Below are 18,342 nucleotides of genomic sequence, written 5' to 3' on the forward strand. Positions count from 1 at the left end.
TTTAATTGCTATTTATTATTGTTTCTCTCCACTGCACATACTCTGCATCTGTCTGTGAGAAAGAGAAAGTCCTAAAGCAGAGATTTATGTTTTAGGGATGAAGATATGGATGGAGAGTGGGAGGCACCCCAGATTGCAAACCCCAAATGTGAATCAGCTCCTGGCTGTGGTACCTGGCAACGACCCACAATTGACAATCCAAACTATAAAGGCAAATGGAAGCCTACAATGATTGACAACCCCAACTATCAGGTACGTTATTTTAAAGGTCTCTGTCAAGGAATATTTCTTTATTCATTAGCTCAAGGTTAAACTAGGTGTATTGTCAGGGCATTATGCAGAACTAAAGTACAACACTTTTTGAAACCAGTTGGGTGATTTATTTATGGAAAGCAAGCCTCTACGTGAAAAAGCAAAAATAGTCTTGTGGCACCTTAAAAGTTACTGCAGCATAAAATTACAATGCTACTTCATCCAGTGTGTGAAATACTGCTCTCAGATATTATATGTTCACTCACATGGCTTGGAAGTTGTGAGGTCATAGGGAAGTGAAATGGAAGAAGTATAAGCAGGGACCATTCTGCTGTTGAATGTATGTATAGAAAGCATAATATTTCTTCACAAGCAGTGGAGTGACAACACTATCAGTGTACCAACAGTGAGATTATTAACAGATATAGGGAAAATAAAGCCATGATCTCCATTAGGATTCAGATGTAACTTCTCAATGAATTGTAATTAATAGTCTGTAAAGTGTCACAAGACTATTTGATGGTACAGAGAATAACATAACTACCTCTGTAGAAGATGCCTTGTATGGCAGTAGACTGTGGGTCTATTTTATCAAAATCTGCTTAGGCAGTATCTCCCCTAAGATCTTCACAATGTTTTTTATAGCCTTGATAATGTTTTAATTGGAAATTAAGATTTCTATTAGTCTGTTTAGTTCAGGAATGTCTAAAATGTTAATTAAAATGTCTGAAGTGTTAATTAAAACTTCAGTTGTAGAATTGATTCAGTGATGTCTATGCATTATTTAGGGCATCTGGAAGCCAAGGAAGATCCCAAACCCAGACTTCTTTGAAGACTTACAGCCATTCAAAATGACCCCCTTTAGTGCTGTGGGACTTGAATTATGGTCTATGACTTCTGACATATTCTTTGATAATTTCATAATCTGTGCTGATCGAGCAGTGGCAGACGATTGGGGTAATGATGGATGGGGTCTGAAGAAGGCAGCTGATGGTGCTGCTGAGGTGAGAAAGAAACGTTTAAAAGTCTTCTGTTCTGTTAAACAGATTGATTTGTGTTTTTCTCTTTGAGAAAAGAGAAACAAAACTCCCATTGTGGCAAATAGACACTGTAAGCTGCAGCTTTTTTATTCATGATGTGTGAGTTGGTATGTGTTAACTCATTTTAATTTTTCACTACTTTTTAATGGATTAAGTTAAGTGACTTTGCCATTTGTTCAGATTAGTAGCCTTAGATAAAGTACTAGTTTAATATCAGATATTAGGATCAAAAATCTTTTCTTCTAAACTTAAGGCAGAAGAAAGCTGTATCTTATCAGGTAAAACTCGCTGGTCCATTTGGCCAATTGATTCAACTGGCTGTGAAAAGCCATCACTAGCAATAGCTTTACAGATTTTCAGACCTGAGTTTCTTAGTCACGCTGCTCTAGCACTCTTTCCATTAGATAATTTAAAGAGATTCTAACTGATGAGATAACGCTTGCCAAATATGTGTGATTAATCTTCTCGAAAAGCCCTTAAATTGCTCTCATAGAATATATTAGTTACAACAGTGCTGAAACTGTTGCAGTAATTAATATTTGGAAATGTTGGTAGTAAAGAGATTTAGAAATTAATCAGTTTAAATATTTAATGTGCTTCTGTATAAATATATTAATTGTAACTTAAACATTTGAGTACGGTGCTATAAAAATTGCAATAGTTATTTATGTTAATAGTTGAGAGAGAGACATCTTTCTGGCAGTTACATTATTTGCTATGTCTAATGAGTATGCATATCTTTAGATTTTAATTTATATTCTAGCCTGGTGTTGTGACTCAAATGATGGCTGCTGCTGAAGAACGTCCCTGGCTTTGGATAGTATATATCCTGACAGTGGCTCTTCCTGTTTTTCTCGTCGTTCTTTTCTGCTGCTCTGGAAAGGTGTGTACTGTGGAGGTAGTTGATTTTAAAAGTTTTGTTTGAAAAACTGAGAAAGAAAGTGGACCATCTTAGAAGAACTGAACTGCAAAACTCCTTCAACATCTTATTTCAGACAAAACAACCAAGTGCTGCAGAGTACAAAAAGACAGATGCTCCTCAACCAGATGTAAATGAAGAAGAGAAGGTGGAGGAGAAAGACAAAGGAGAAGAAGAAGAGGAAGAGGAAGAATCAAATGAAAAAAAGCCTGGTAAGTAAAAGAGTCACAGGCCTGGAAATCACTAAAAGGCTAAAATAGCCTGTCTTCAAAAAGTGGAACCTTAATGTTTGAGAAAGGAAAGATGAATATTGCAATACAGTGAAACCTCAATTTTAACATATCAGTTGGGAGAGAAGGTGTTGGTTATTCCCAGTTGTCTGTTATATGATCCGTGGTATTGTTATTACCCAGATGTCATGCAAATGACGTAAAATGATATAAACACATTAGGAATTTTGTCTGTTGTATTTGAGTTCTGCACAGTTAACACTTTTGCTGTAAACAAAACTGATACCTTGTAAAACTTTCTTTAGAAGAAAAGCCCAGGAATGATGGAGATACAGAAAATGTGAGCCAAGAGGAGGAGGTGGAGGAGGAAGAGGAAGAGGTGGAGATGGAAGAGGAAGAAGATAGCAAAGCCATTACAGAGGCAAGTATTTAATTACAAAACTTCGTATGAGAGAAATATTAATCCTTGACATTATGTAGCTACTATTTTAATACGACTACCTTGCAACACATTGCCTCCTAAATCTTTAATCACAACTTCTTCACAGTCCATAGGAGTCAGGGGAGGCAACAAAAAGTATGTTATAATGTCACAACATAAGCCATATGATTTATGTACTAACATCACATGTTGGGATGCAAATTTGTTAGGGCAGGATTAGCATTTTATTGTCATTTTTTCAACAATGTGGCTAGCTGCAGGGTTCTGGGTCCCTATACAGATAGTCCTTGCTATCCGACCATAATAGGGATCAGAATTTAGGTCGCTAAGTGATTTGGTCATTAAGTGAGTTGTCACATGACCAGAGCTGATTTTATGACCTGTTTTATGATGGCTGTTAAGTGAATCACTGCGGTCGTTAAGCAAATCACATGGTTGTTAAGCAAATCCAGCTTCCCCAATGGATGGTTTTTGCTGGAATTCACTTAACAGCCAAGTGATTCGCTTAACAACCACAGTAATTCACTTAACAACCATCATAAAAAAGGTTGCAATTTACAGTCATATGACCTTGGGGGGGGTGCGACAGTCATAAGTTCACGTATAGGTTGTAAAGCACGTTTTCCAAGGCCGTCATAACTCCAAACTATTCAGTGAACAGTTGTTGAGCAAAGACTACCTGTATGTATTATTTTGCACACTGAAGTGCATCGTATCCAAGTCTACAAAATTCTGAAAGCCAATACAGCCGTGATTTTTTAAAAAATTATTTGAGTTTTAGGCCACTTGTTTGTCAAATGACTCTGGGTGGCTTATAAAGAATTAAAAACATAAATATTGCAAAGAGCAAAATATAAAAGAATGCATCACATCCACACACACAAAAAATGCAAATTCCAAATTCATATTAGATGGGTTTACACATCATTCTTTCCCAGTGCCTGATGGAAGAACCAGGTTGGGGGCATTCAGGTCTCAGGTGGTGGGGGGATGTTCTTCAAAGGGCAGTTACATCAAGAGAAGGCACGCCTCCTTAGGTCCCACAAGATGACATAGCTTTACTGATGTGATTACACTAATTTCCGTAATTTGCAGGCAGTTGTTATGGATTGAATGTTATCTCCATACTAAAGTTGACAATTCTAAGAGAAAATATTAATTGGGCTTTGTTACCTTTCCTACACTTTAACTGCTTGCTAATCTTCACAAAATTTTATTTATAACACCTTTCTCCAGTTAGGAATATTTCAAAATGAAGTTACCTGTAGAAATTATTAGAAGATCGTTCTATCGTAGAGCACTGTTAAGCACAATCTGATAAATTCATGGAGAAATTCATTCCCATAGGAGAGTATTTGGTGTTTTTTGAAGTATACATTGTTGCCATAAATGTCAAATGTTAGAAATGTCAAATCTTAAGTTTTTGTAGTACTGTACTATTTACAAAAATAAGCCTGAACCCCTTTTGATTTTTCTGTTAACCCTGATATGTATATTAGAGTTGAAACATTTTATTGTTATAATATTGAAAAAACTATTCATGTGAGATAACAGCTAAATCTGATTGACTTGGCAGCCAAAAAGTCAGGCTTAGAGTAGCTTATCTCTGTTCAACAGTGCCAACAGCTATTAAAAACAAACTCCATTTGCTGCTATGCACCATTCTTTTGAGATCACAGCAAATTACCTGTGAAAACATCCTCTATTATTTTTAAAGCTAAACATCTGAATGTTACTGGGTTATTTATATGTTATTTTACATTTGTAGGAGGAAGAAACGGTGAATAGGTCTCCCAGAAATAGAAAACCAAGAAGAGATTGAAATATCCTAAAAACTTAATCTGATGAATTTTTCTGATATGGTTTTGGGAGAGGACCGTGGATACCTTTTTGCTGAAACTCAAAAACCCTCAAAATTCACTATCCATAGGTTCCTGTCAAATACTCTCCAGTGAAAAGTGTTTAGCAGTCAAATATTTGCAATTGTGTTTCTAAATAGAATATTCCTGTAGAAAAAGAATGCATTTAACACAACCCAGCTATGAATTTCTGGAATTTTACAAAAACTAACATTTTTATTTTGTTTTTAAATAGATGATAGAATTACCAGTCTCAAAACTTTGGCTTAAATTAATGTATTAATCTATCAATGGAAGTGAAGAGCAAACCTTAGGAAAAATGCCAGATATAAAGTTTTTATAAGTCTTTTCTTTCTTACAAAGATGGAAATTCTTATACAACTCTTATTTCTCCTAGTTTGATCATGTTAAATGTAGGATGAAGTTAAAATCCATTTGAAGAAATCATCAAGTGCTCAAACTTTCTTATTGATGAAAACCATGTGGCCATGAAATACTCATATTGGTCATGGGTACAGCTCAGTTAAAATAGTATTCACAGTTAGACTGAATTTAGGAGCAGATTCTAGTTAGGGTACTGTGAGACTGGATTGTCTTGTTCCTTTAAGTTTTGAACTTTTTCTCAGTTTGGAATTTGCTTTCAGTTGTGGCATTTCTCCCCTCCCCCAGTTTTTTTTTTAAACTCTTTCCTCCTGTTCCAGCTGTTGCTTCTCCTGTACAGTTTATTCAGATGCAGCTTAGCTGCTAGAGAGTACACATGCTTAGCTCACTGTTAAAATTGTGTTTCTTATTCTCAGAAGATAGAACTACTTATTTCTGGGTCCAAACATTGTGAACAGGACAGTGTTGCTAACTTTCTTATTGTTGCCATCTTATGTACATTGATGCACAGGAGAAGAGGCATAGGCAAGCTGATCTTTCAAGTTTTATTTGTGCTGAAAGCAGATGTCAGTATTTGTGGCTGAGAAATAAGCATGTGAAAACTTGGCATATGTAACATTTTGAGTCTCAGTACTCTTCATGTATCAAAAAATGTTGTGAATCTAGGGGGTTCCAAATGAATAAATTTTTTTAAAAAATATGTTGCATTGAGTATCTAGCTATTCAGAAATCTTATCCAGAATACAAAGTGTTTACTTAAGAAAAGTATAATCCACTACATTGTATTGAAGGGCATAATGGAGGAAAGGGAAGAATAAATGTTTTGCCATCTGTTGTCCTTTTTTTATGGCACTGAATTAAAACACTCGTTTCTACTTGGTGGGTAAAGGTTTTTCAGCATAACTAAGCTTTTATAATTCTGTTCAGATACTCAGATATAAACTTATGTGTATAGCTTTTTCAAAACAAGGCTGACATTTGTCCTGTGGGTTATTTTGCTTTTAGAACCCTCAGTTCTGTGATCTTTCCAAAACAAAACTATCCTCATTCGAAGCTACAGTGCTTGCAACCTTTGTCTTGCATTCCAGCATCAAGTGAGCAGACATCTACTTCTGCAAGAGTTTCCTTTCTGTCTTTTCTCCCTATGCCCTCCAGAGGGCTCCATAAACTCAGCATCCATTCCACTGGTAGATCCAATTTGATACAGTCAGTGGCTTGCTTACAATAATTTCTTTCTATGCAGGGCATTTAAGTGAAAGTATTGCCCATAGCTTCCTCTCCTATTTTCTTCTACATAGTTGACTTGCAATGGCTATTTAATACTAGTACTAACTTTAATGTACTTGAGTTAATGTCTTTTGAACAACGTATTCACATTTTGTGAACCGTGTATTCCTCTTTCCAGGATACTGGGAAGAATAAATCTGGCACCCATAAAACCTCTTCAGAATACTCCCCTGTTTGCATGTTTTGGCCTTTTTTAATGTTAGTGAAAATTGAGAAGGCACATTTTTGCAGTGATTGCTTAAATGTACTTCTTTAATTGCCCAGTGTCTACCTGTGAAGCCTTGTTAAGACTACTTAATACTGGGAGAAGATTGTCACCTGCTATTTAAGAATAATAAACCAAAACTTTAACAAAATAAGTCATTCGTAATTTCCAAATAATTTGAGGTGCTGAATTGGTAACTTAATGGATGATTAAAAAAAAAATATGGAAAATAATTCTGATGCAGGAAATCTTTTACACTGACATAGTTGAATTGCTAGTTGGAAAGAAATACACATAGTAGATTTTTAGGAAATGTTCTATCTAAAAACAGAATTTTTGAGTGAATAAGATATTTGACTACATACTTCTATTTGGAAAATAAAGTGCATTCTAGCCATTTCAAATCAGTCCCAGTTCATATATTAAAAATGAAGATATAGATGCTTTAAAGCAAAAGAAAGATATTAATTGAACATGTTTCTGTCTTCGGATACTTACACTGCAAACTTATAAAAGTGAAATGTATTGATAGTCGCATGTGGGGATGTTATGGTTGACAGGAAAGTTGTACGTGATTAACCAAAGGATATCCTCGATCTCCAGATTCTGGCCCCACTTAGCCTGTGGCAGTAAATATGGTGCTAAGAACACATTTCTTTGCACCCCTTTTTTCTCTGTTATAGTTTTCTAAATGCCAGTATTGCTCCATGCAAGTTTCAAATGCAAATCCTCAAGTGTTGGTAAACAAGATTGTGACTCAAGTCCTGACTGTTATAAAAATCTGAAGATGCAGTATACATATAAATATATTGGTTAAGTTATAAACAAATGTAAGCTTACTTGATTAATAAAGAAACATAAATCACTATTTTTCTACTGTCTAGTCTGCAATATTTTTTTTTAAAAAATGTTTGGCTTTCATAATCTAAAGGCAGAGGAGTTAATAGGTCTTCCTTCAGAGCTGTTACTACTCTGTTGTGGAAAAACTGAACAATATCCAAAATGCATAGTGATTAAATTGTCTGCATTCTGTTTTAAATGTACTACTGAGAATATTTTGAGTCAGGATTGTTATAAGTGTGGAATTGTAAAAGGTATGAATAACACCATATTGAGGTCGTACTTCCAAATTGGTTTCATAGTGAGCAACTTGCTTTTAGAAACCTGAGCTTTGTGAAATGTTAAATCTTTCAACACAATTGATTCCATCTCACTATTTTTGACCTTGTTCAAAGGTCAATATGCACAATTTCAGAATGAAAATAGACTATAATAGAAAATATTTTAATTATGTATACATAGTTAATACAGATTTGATTTATACAGCACATATTTCTAAGAAATCATTAATAATAGAAGAACTGGAAGGACTAGAGGTGAGTAACTTTTATGTTTCAACCTTTTAGCTAGTTACACTGTATATGTATGCTTCCTGGAGTATTTGTGACTTCAAAATTATGCTGTAATGGCTTGGCATAAGTTTGTATGCCAGAATAATTCTATTTATTTGGAATATTTTTATGAAATAAAATTGTCTTCATTGCAGAAATGTTATGAAATGGCCTAAGAATGTGGTGGTCTTGAGACTGTTTCAAAAGTTGTGTCCATGTTAAATGTGTAACATACTTTTTTTCCTTAAGGTAACATGAATAGCAATCTGCTGGCAATAAATTGCTTCACTTGATCCAATAAGCTGATGGATTCATTCCTTTTTCCAACTTCTAATCTTAAATACACAAGTCTTTTCAAAAAATGTCACATTGTAACAAAAAATATACATAATATGCTTAAACTATAAACAACATTGAAACTTACCAGCAATTTAAAAAGCCAAATTATAGAAAGCCTGGGAATTACATAATTTATTTGTACCTGTTCAAGAGTTTGTCACTTTCACTTGATTAGCGTAAAGTATGCATTTGAAATTCTGCTCAACTTCTATAGCTGCTTACACATTTCCAAATACACTTCCTTTTTATTTTTTTTTACAAACATGCAAAATAGTTTGCATAGACCATTCTGACCTGATCAAATTCCCTGCTAGTAGTTTGCTTTTGAGGATGTTAGGTGGTCTTTTGAGTTAGTTTAAAATGTACTTAAACTACCTAGGTGGAACTGTACCATCAAACAAGAGGAAAATCCTTTCTAGTATTTTCGTGCTTTCTAATTGGAGGTGAAAACGTTTCTCATTGTCTCCAATTAGCATTATTTGTTATCCCGCGGGTTAACACAAAACTCTTCGCACCGCCCGGCGTCGTTGAGAGTCGGGCGGCATACGAATCGTTATTTTGGGGGGGAAACCATTAATATATTACATAAGCAGGAGATTAGTAGCGTAAAGAACGATTGCGTTTTAAGAGGACCCAGACTTAGGTTGTTTTTTTGCACTATGTTAACCGCTAGTCCAGCAAAAAAAAACTAAAAACTTCTAAAATCAGTGTATACCGAATATATTGAAGTGTCCACTTAAAATGGCAGTGCCCTTAATTTAAAGGAAAGGCTGGTGAGAATTCAAGCACTTGGTTTGGCCTTAGGTTTTATCACTCAGTTGCTTATTTTCAGTGTGAAACGAGAGCATCGAACTACCTTTCAGTATTTACTTTCTTTTATTGCTATCTGTATTGCCCAATACGTAATATCCCTTCGCTGTTTCAGTCAGTCGGGATGCGTTTCAGAGTACGCGAGGGGCAGACCTACAGGTTTCAGCCATCCCAGCACAAGCAGCATACGGGGGACATTTTCTGTCAATCATAGAGCTCCGCCCCTTCTACTTTTCCGGAAAGGTCGTAGGGAAGTGGGGGGAGGAGAGAAACGGAAAGGGAAATCCCCACCCCCAGCTTTTCCCTGCCCTTTTCTTTTCCGTTCTCATCTCCGATTGGCCCTTTAAGCAGTCTGTTAACGCCTACTGCCAGTGAGTGTGTGGGCCGTGACGTCAGCCAATACCTAGGAAAGTCCACCCGCTCTGGACTGGGCAGGCTCCCAAGTGGGGGAGAAAAGGGGTAAAACAATTTCAAGATGGCGGCGGCTGAGGCGCGGATAACAATGGGAAACGGGAGGTTTGGGTGGCTCTGGGCCTGAGCTAGATTGGGGCAGGGGAGAGGAAGTCGTTGGCCGGTCACCAGGCCTGCATCAGGAAGGCGGGCTCGGTCGGGTCGGACCATAGTGGGGCGCCCCCCCCTGGAAAGGGTAGCGGTGACGGCAGAAGAAGAGGGAGAGTTGGGCTCAGAAGTGCCCGGTGTCCCTCGCCGCCAGCCATGGCGGAGTGAAGAGCCGCCTGCGCCGGTGCTCTCGCTTTCGTCCTCGGCTCATGGTTCTGCCTCCTTGCCCCATGGCGGAGTTCGTGGTGTCGCAGCACAGCGCGGTGATGGAGCGGCTCCGCCGGCGCATCGAGCTTTGCCGGCGGCATCACAGTGCCTGTGAGTCCCGCTACCAGGCCGTGTCCCCGGAGCGCCTGGAACTAGAGCGCCAGCAGACCTTCGCCCTTCACCAGCGCTGCTTGCAAGCTAAGGCCAAGCGAGCGGGGAAGCACCGCCAGCCGCCCCTTCCTCCCCCCACAGCGCCCCCTCCAACAGCTCCTTCGCATCCGCCTTCCTCTGCTCCGGCCCCGGGGGCCGGGAGCTCTGCGTCTACCTCCACTTCTTCCGATAGGCCTGGAGTCAACGGCCTGGACAGTGACACCGCGGGCGGTGAACAACAGCAACAGCACGGCCGTAGCAGCGCCCTCATTGCGGTAAGGTCCCAGCTGTCGGGGCCTGGGTCAGTCCAGGGGTTTATTTTGGCTCTCAGACACCCACACCGCTCTTAAAAAAAAGTTGTGTATTCATAGTCTGAAGTTAGGGGGATTCTTGTTTTCAAAACAATAACACGTCAGAAAAGTTATGAAACTTTTAAAATCGGAAAGATTTACATTCGTGTGTGTGAGTGGGGTGGTTCTTCATGTTAAATTTCGGAACTGTAGCAGTAACAAAACATTTTTTTTTCCCCATCTTCCATCCCCTTACCCACTTTAACTCTGTAGCAAAAGAAAATTTAATCACTGCTTGTGCTTTTTTTCATCTATCCATATTATCTCTTCTTGCTGCTTCAAATACCACACAGTTTAAAAATGGCACTTGAGATTTTTTTTAAGGGCCTGAAGAAAAATAAGCAAAAAAGTAGAAATCTGTAGTATTCTACTTATATCAAATTAAAGATAAACTGATGCAGTTTTATTTTCTCTAAAGCCGCAAATGGATGTATTTGCTTTACAAATGAACGCAGCATAAATATATGATCTCTATAGACAGGCAGTTGAATTTATATAATGTCAGAATTAAGATGCTTGAAGTTCTACTCATAGTGTAGAATACCTTTTCATGAAATCATGTAACAGCAAACAAGGCACAATGGCTTTATTTCCTTCACTTTGATTCAAATCTTTCTTCAAGGATCCCAAAGTGATTCACCTGGGAGTTATTCTGGTTTATTTTACAACAATCTTGGCAGTAGGTTTGGCTGAAAGTGTATCTGCCCTATAGTCACTCAATGAGTAATGATTGGAACCTCTTCTGTTTAAGTCCAATATCTTGTGTGCACTAGATAGGCTATAAAGTAGATATACTACTAGTGTCTTGAGAATCTAAATAGAAAACCGAAATTGAATGTTTTTGCAGTGTGCTCTGGGAAATCTAGTTTCTTTCTTATAGTGTCCTAAACAAATCACATTATAACATTTTGTAGGAGTAAATGATAAGGCTGCTTATACTTATTTCTCTCCTAAACTGGGATTTAAAGATGTGTTGAATTCTTCTTTCTGCATCATCATATGTTTATTAACTTTTTTCTGTGTGGCCAAGAGAGCAGTGCTACTTAATCCGGAACAACTGGGGAGGACTGATAACCTACAGCAACTTTATTGTAGTTTGCTACCTCAGACAATATACCTATTTATATTCCATTTTCATTTTTAGCTATTTACCTTTGAGTTAGATATACTAGATCTTGAGCAATTTTTTTTTTTTAATTGTACAGAAACAAATTATAAGAAGATAATGGTTTTTTGGAGACTTAGTTCTTCTAGCTAAAAACTGTCAGTTCATTTTGATGGTGCTTCAGGATCCAAGCCTTCAGCATCTTTTCCAGATGAACATTTAAGGTTCAATATCCACAAATACTGGAGATGGAACATGGTACCTTATACAGGCATGTTATTGATCTATGGCTTCTCTAAGATTAGTCAAACTTATTTTGGAATTGAAGGACTTATTATCTGAGTATAACTTCTGTACTGTATTAATAGCACAACTCAGTGTCATTCAAAATACACTTGAAAAGTGGAATGCAGTTAATTTGTTAAAATGGATAACAAGTAAAATCCTATACTCCTCCTGTCAGAAGTGAAGAGAATCAATTATGCAAGTAAAGTGGAAATGAGCTGGAATGGCTATCAGTGCTTCTAAAGCATGTAAAATTACCTTTTTATTCCTAATAAAGTAGGATAAGAGAAGGGAAAAATATTTTTTTTCACTCTATCATTTTAAATTGTGATCTTTATACAGTAGAATCAGAAATTGTCTGGTCTCTTAGTCATTTCTTTGTTTAGAAGCTGGCTGGACAGAGCTAGGTCACAGTCCAAATGATTGGTCACATTAATTTTTATTTGACAGTGAAGTTATATGGAGCTTCTGTGATCTGATACTGTCTTGAAGGTTGTTCAGTTTTTTTAATGATAGCTTTCTAAATCATTTAGATTATATTTTATATTTGCTTAAAAGAAGAAAACAGAACAAAATGTAGTGATATATTTTATAAAGCTAATGTAAGATAATCAGTGTTAAATATACCAGTTGTATCTTCAGAAGAAAACAGCTATCTGTCTGGGATGCTTTAACTGAGATTGATACACTGAGCAGGTTGTTAAACTCAATGGCATAACAGCGTCTTCCAACCCTATAATTCTATAATCCCCACTGGAACAAGCAGGCCTATCTAGTTCAGCTACTCTATGTCACACAGTGACCTACCAATCTATTCAGGAAACTCACAAATAACTATTTTTCTATATGCCTAACAACATTTTCTTTTAGTAGAATGTTCCTGTGATTGGTGCAGGGTTTCCAGGCTTGTCTAATATAAATACTCAGTTTATCAGTAATTCCTTGAATAGCCCATGCAGGAATATATTATGGCCTCTTGAATTTTGAGATGTTGAATTTTTCAGGTAGCAATATATTGGGAAAAGTAAAAAGCTGACTAGATTATATATTCTCTGTACATATTTTATAGATGACTTGTTTTTAGTGTAGCACTGAACAGTTTGAGAATGCTGTAACCTTTAATATCTTTAAACCAGGAGACTGTTTAAACTCACTGTTTACTGTGAGTTCTAGTCCCACCTTAGGCATGAAAGCTGGCTGGGTGACATTGGGCCACTCACTCTCCCTCAGCCCAACTCATCTCAAAGGGTTGTTGTTGTGGGGAAAATAGGAGGCAGGAGTATGTTTGCTGCCTTGAGTTGACCAAAATATATATATTTTTTAAAAGTGGGAATAATAATATAATTCTAAGTATTATTGAAAATTATTGAAAAATGATATCTATAATTGGTAAATTGACTTAAATTTAAAAGAAATTGGCCTCAAATAATAAAGAAAATATCAGCGTATTCTCTTTCTGTTAACTGTCAATAGCCTTTTCAGAATGCCTTAGTACAGAAGATAAAGCAAGATTCAATATTTTTATTATGCACAATACAGTAGTCAGATTCCAGATAATTTTATATTGAAAGAACTAAGTAACCCATGCTGGTGGGACATTCTAATCATGAATAAAATGCCACCCAAATTGAAAATGTCAAACTCTAAGCAACTTGCCTTGAATCCAGAGTTGTCTTTTTACAGGCCAGAGAACTATTATTCATGGCTGGAGCTTTGATCCACTCCCTGATATACCCCCTTCTTGTTTAGCAACTGAAATCCATTCCTTAAATCAGAAGTGAAATGGTCACTAAGCAAATGAGAGAGAGAGACATGCTGCAAAGATCACTGGTTGCTGTTGTCTCATTTAGATAAAGTTCTCTCATGCAATAACACCAGCGTTACTCTCACTCCAGCATGCATTGTTGTCAGGCACACAAAATTTGGTCATAAGTGTGCACATTGATCAGAATTTTTTGTTATTGTTATTACCATCATATTTGCGAATGGTCGCTGAACAAAGAAGCCGCTAAACAAGGAGTGGCTGTATGCTCATATTCCAGATGATTCTTGAATTCCCCAGAGAAGATATGAGACAAGCACCTTCTTCCCACCGTAAGCGGATTCTGTTTGTGGGAATTTAAAATCCAAAGTGTTCACATTTTTTTAGAAAAGGTAATACATTTTTGGCATGCTCACATTTTATGAAAACCTTGGGTAATGAACAATGAAAATGTTACTTTGTATTTAGCATTTCAAAAATGAACTCTCCATATCCAACCCATTATCATTTCTCAGTATAGGAGCCATTGTTAGTTTACATTGCTAGGAAGAAAAATCTGTTCTTAACAACTTGCTTTGTATTAGAAATTCATATTAATACATTTAAATTATTTTAAGTATTGATTACATTATTATCATTGAGAAGATTACCGGCTTGGTATATTTTAATAAAACTGCTGTAATTCTGTAATTATATATGAATTTAAAAGATTTTTCTTTTCTGAAACTAATTCTACCTTTTATCATTCATTCATTTTATCAGGAAAAGAGCACTATGATGTACCATGTCACTAATTTAAGATAAATGAAAACCTATTTACTTCTCTCCTTCCCATTGTGTAGGTAATTATGTCCAGATGACATCAAGCATACCTGGGAGCCAGTTATTGCAAAAATAGTGTTAACATCCCAGTAGTAATATGTCTTGATTGGGAGGTGTTGTAATTAATTTAGATCTTGAAACATAGCCACATTAACAACAATTATATCACTTATAGGCCATGTGATATCTGGGGCTTCCACATACGCCTAAGATGCTGGGATGTGGCTGTCTGTGGTGTGCTTGTTGTGGAGATAAAATGGCAGCAGAATATTTGGTTGACTTAAAGCAAGAGGTATTTCACATGGATAAATAAAAGGTTCTGCAGATAACCAAAATACTGTGTTATAAAGCAAGTTGAGGTGTTATGTGGGGGAGGGGATATTTATTTATTTTCATTCCATTGGGAAGAAAACATTTCTGGCACATCTCTGTATTGATTGCGATGACATTTTCTAGTTTATAAATTACTAGGGCAGTTGATAATGTTGAGTTAAATTGGGTTGTTTGGAGGTTTTCTTGCTGTCTGAGGTATAGTGCTCTTAATACAGTGTGTGTGTGTGTGTGTGTGTGTATAAAATGATTTATACTAGTGAAGTTGTTTAAATTTTATGCTTACATTAAGATTCATATATTTAATAAATAAATAAATTTGATAAACTTGACAAAACCTAGTTATGAGATATTTCTCTTGAAACAAGATTTTGCAGAAGCTTAGTAAATGAGTCAGATAGCTGCCCCACCAAAGTAGTATCAAGACAAGAAAAACCTGTTCTAGAACAAAATCTCGAAGGAAAAGGAACTCTAAAAAAAAAAATCAATACTATTTGTCAACCTACAAAAACATTTATTCTATTTTAGGCTTAGCTCATAAGTAACTATAAATTGAATGAAAAACCAATGGAATTACATACAGTGGACATACATACTATATACAAATTGGAAAATATTCTCATAAGGAGTTAGAATAAGAGAAATATAGAACATATTTTGAAAAGCAGTCAAAATGTATCACTTGTTAAAGACCACATCCATCACTCATATGAAATTAACTTACTTCCCACCAGCATTCAACATGAAATAAATTATGTATTCTGGAAATTTAGTACATGAACTACATGACAGATTCAAACATTAATGTTAGAGGAATAAAAACACTAAGAAATATTTGTTCCCCATGCATGAAATACTCAGTCACAATGAAATGAAAAAAAATTATGACTTTCATAATGGAATCATGATTTTTCTTCTGTTGCTTGCCAGAGTTCTGAAGATATTCAGTCAATTCCTGTAGTAATGATCATAGTGCTAATCTAACTTCGTCTACTAGTATTGGAGGTTCTTATAAGTAGGGAATATCTTCTAAGATATCTTGGATGTGGATATCTTTACCATATAGGTAATACTCAGTATACTCCGTCCATTTTTGTTTGATATTGTTTGAATCAGTTGTTATCTGTCCGTTGCCATCCTTTAGCATACCAATTTGAGGTTGGAACTTCTGAACTCAATAGATCTCTGACCTTTTGGAATACTTTTCTTGATTCTCTGTGTCTGTTTCCATCTTCAGTGTCTTTACAGATGTTTTTATAATACTGTTTCGTGTCTCTTCTAATAGCTCTCTGAAATTCTTTGATAAGTTCCTTCCTGAGAAATTTGCCTTTATTAGTTTTGTTTGTTCTGACATCCACTTTGCTTTCTTCTGTTCCTTAATATCTCTTTTCACATTCACCCTTAACCATTTCTTTAAGTTCATTCCACAGTTCTTCTGATTCCTGATCAATGAGGTTCAGGATTTCAGAGCGATTCCTGATGTTCTTCTTGAAAATGGTGATACCAGATATGCCCAAATTCATATCATGGAAACTGGTTGGCTTTCTTCTTCTGCTTTAGTTTAACTTGGAACTTGCACATGAGCAGTTCATGATCTGTTCCACAATCAGCCCCTGCCCATGTCTTTAACATTATAACAGAACTCTTCCATCTCCTTGTACTATAATATAGTCAGTTTGATTTTTGTGTATGGTATCTGGTGATGTCCATGTATATAGGCACCATTTTGATTGTTGGAAGACTCTGTTAGCAATGAAGAAATAATTAGATTGGCAGAAATTTGTAAGTACAGTGGTACCTCAAGTTACGAATTTAGTCCGTTCCGTGACTCTGGTTGCAACTCAAATTGGTCGCAATACAAGGCAAATTTTCCCATAAGGTTCAATGTAATTACCATTAATCCGTTCTGGCGTGGAGGACAGGGAGGCGGCTATTGCTTGGAGGGAGAGTCAGGGGCAGAAAAATGGCCGCGGACCACGTGTCGGGGCGGAAAAATGGCCGCGGACCACGTGTCGGGGCGGAAAAATGGCCGCGGACCACGTGTCAGGGGCGGAAAATGGCTGCGGACCACGTGTCAGGGGCAGAAAATGGCCGCGGACCACGTGTCAAGGGCGGAAAATGGCCGCGGACCACATGTCACGGGAGGGAAAATGGCCGCGGATCCGGTTCGTAACTCGAGGTGGTTCGCAACACGAGATAAATTTTTGGGGCCGGAGCTGGTCGTAACACAAAAAATTCAGAGGCATTTGTAACTCGAGGTACCACAGTAATTGTCCTGCTTAATTTCTGTTTCCTAGGCCACACAGTCCAACTGCATTTTCCTCCATAATATTTCCAATTTTGGCATCCGGGTCTCCAACCACAAGCAGCATATCTTGCTGGCATATTCTGACAATGTCAAATTGAACTTGATCATAAAATTCATCAACCTCCTCTTCTGCATCAGGAATTGGAGCATAAACTTGGATAATCGTCATATTAAATAGTTATCTGTGAAGTATAATTGATATTATTCAATCACTGATTGCATTGTAACCAAGTACTATTCTTATTATATTCCTGATTATGCAAGCAACACTATTTCTTCTTTGTTTTTCACGTCCTGAGTAGTAATCCATGTGATCTGACTGAAAGTGCCCAATTCCAGTCCATCTCAATTGGCTGATGCCTAAGATGTGAATATGTAGTGGATTCATTTCATCCTTCACTATGTTGAGCTTTCCCATGTTCATGTTTTTTAACACTTCATGTTCCCACTGTAATTTTGACTTTGTTACTTCAGATTTTGTTTTTCTGCATGGCAACATCAGCAGTTAGACATCCCAAAGGCTTTAATCTAGCCACATCATGAATACCATAAGCTCTCCAAAAGATCCTCAGCTGTTCCTCAGTAGCATACTGAGTGTCATCCAAACTGAAGGCCCATCATCCAGCACTATATCTTCAGTTATTTTACATTATGTATCCATTGGTTTCTTGGTAAAGTACAGGAATGGTTTACCATATTCCCACACAATATGAAATGCCTTTGCCATTGTTGTTATAGTGGTCATCCATTTCCAGCATCTTCCTGCTGCTGTCCAATATAGGTGCCTGCTTGTTTTAGCTGAGCAGCTGGGATGGTCTTGAGTGACCCTGCTGGACTTGGGAGGTAGCATCTTTTTTTGTAGCAAATCTTTATTTATAACATTCCATTGGAAAGGAGTTTCAGTAGTTGTTAATCATGCCATCTGATGATCTTTCAGAAAGCACTATAAAGACAGTACAAAGTAATATTTACTTATTTATCAAATTTGTCACCATCCATCTCATTTAAAAAAAAAAAACTGGGTGGTTTACAGAGAAGCTAAAATCAGTTAAAAATACAATATAAAATAAACCGAAATAAATAAGAAATAAATACAGTCCAAGAGTTTATGTTAATTGGCAAGTAGCTCGGGGACCGTCATCAGGGCGCCAGCCACCTCCAGGATTGATTAAAATTCTTGTTGCCCCACGCAAGCTGGCAGAGCCAGGTCTTTTGTCCTTTCCAGGAGGATAAGGGGGAGCACCTCTGGGGGGAGAATATTCCAAAGGGCGGGGGCAATGGCAGAGAAGGCTCTCCTCCTGGGCCCTGCA

The 18,342-nt window shown here is 37.0% G+C and overlaps 2 protein-coding genes across 7 annotated transcripts in view; both read left to right on the forward strand.

Moving 5' to 3' along the window:
* Window positions 1-7,483, forward strand: part of CANX (calnexin) — a 29,893-nt gene extending 22,410 nt beyond the window's left edge. For all 5 annotated transcript variants that reach the window (XM_007429529.4, XM_007429531.4, XM_025167506.2 and 2 more), the window contains exons 10-15: window positions 96-252; window positions 1,041-1,256; window positions 2,056-2,175; window positions 2,288-2,423; window positions 2,747-2,862; window positions 4,652-7,483. In XM_007429529.4, the coding sequence (XP_007429591.1) occupies window positions 96-252; window positions 1,041-1,256; window positions 2,056-2,175; window positions 2,288-2,423; window positions 2,747-2,862; window positions 4,652-4,705 (799 nt within the window). In that variant the 3' untranslated portion in view covers window positions 4,706-7,483. The remainder of the gene's footprint in view (window positions 1-95; window positions 253-1,040; window positions 1,257-2,055; window positions 2,176-2,287; window positions 2,424-2,746; window positions 2,863-4,651) is intronic.
* Window positions 7,484-9,546: 2,063 nt separating this feature from the next.
* The window catches only part of MAML1 (mastermind like transcriptional coactivator 1), a 43,497-nt gene continuing 34,701 nt past the window's right edge, over window positions 9,547-18,342 (forward strand). For both annotated transcript variants that reach the window (XM_088133831.1, XM_088133832.1), the window contains exon 1: window positions 9,547-10,345. In XM_088133831.1, coding sequence (XP_087989957.1) covers window positions 9,923-10,345 — 423 coding nt within the window. In that variant the 5' untranslated portion in view covers window positions 9,547-9,922. The remainder of the gene's footprint in view (window positions 10,346-18,342) is intronic.

Source organism: Python bivittatus, unplaced genomic scaffold (assembly GCF_059951505.1).
Source record: "Python bivittatus isolate LINGU-HERP-01145 unplaced genomic scaffold, Pbiv_v1 ctg000080_np1212, whole genome shotgun sequence".
NCBI classification, from domain to species: Eukaryota; Metazoa; Chordata; class Lepidosauria; order Squamata; family Pythonidae; genus Python; species Python bivittatus.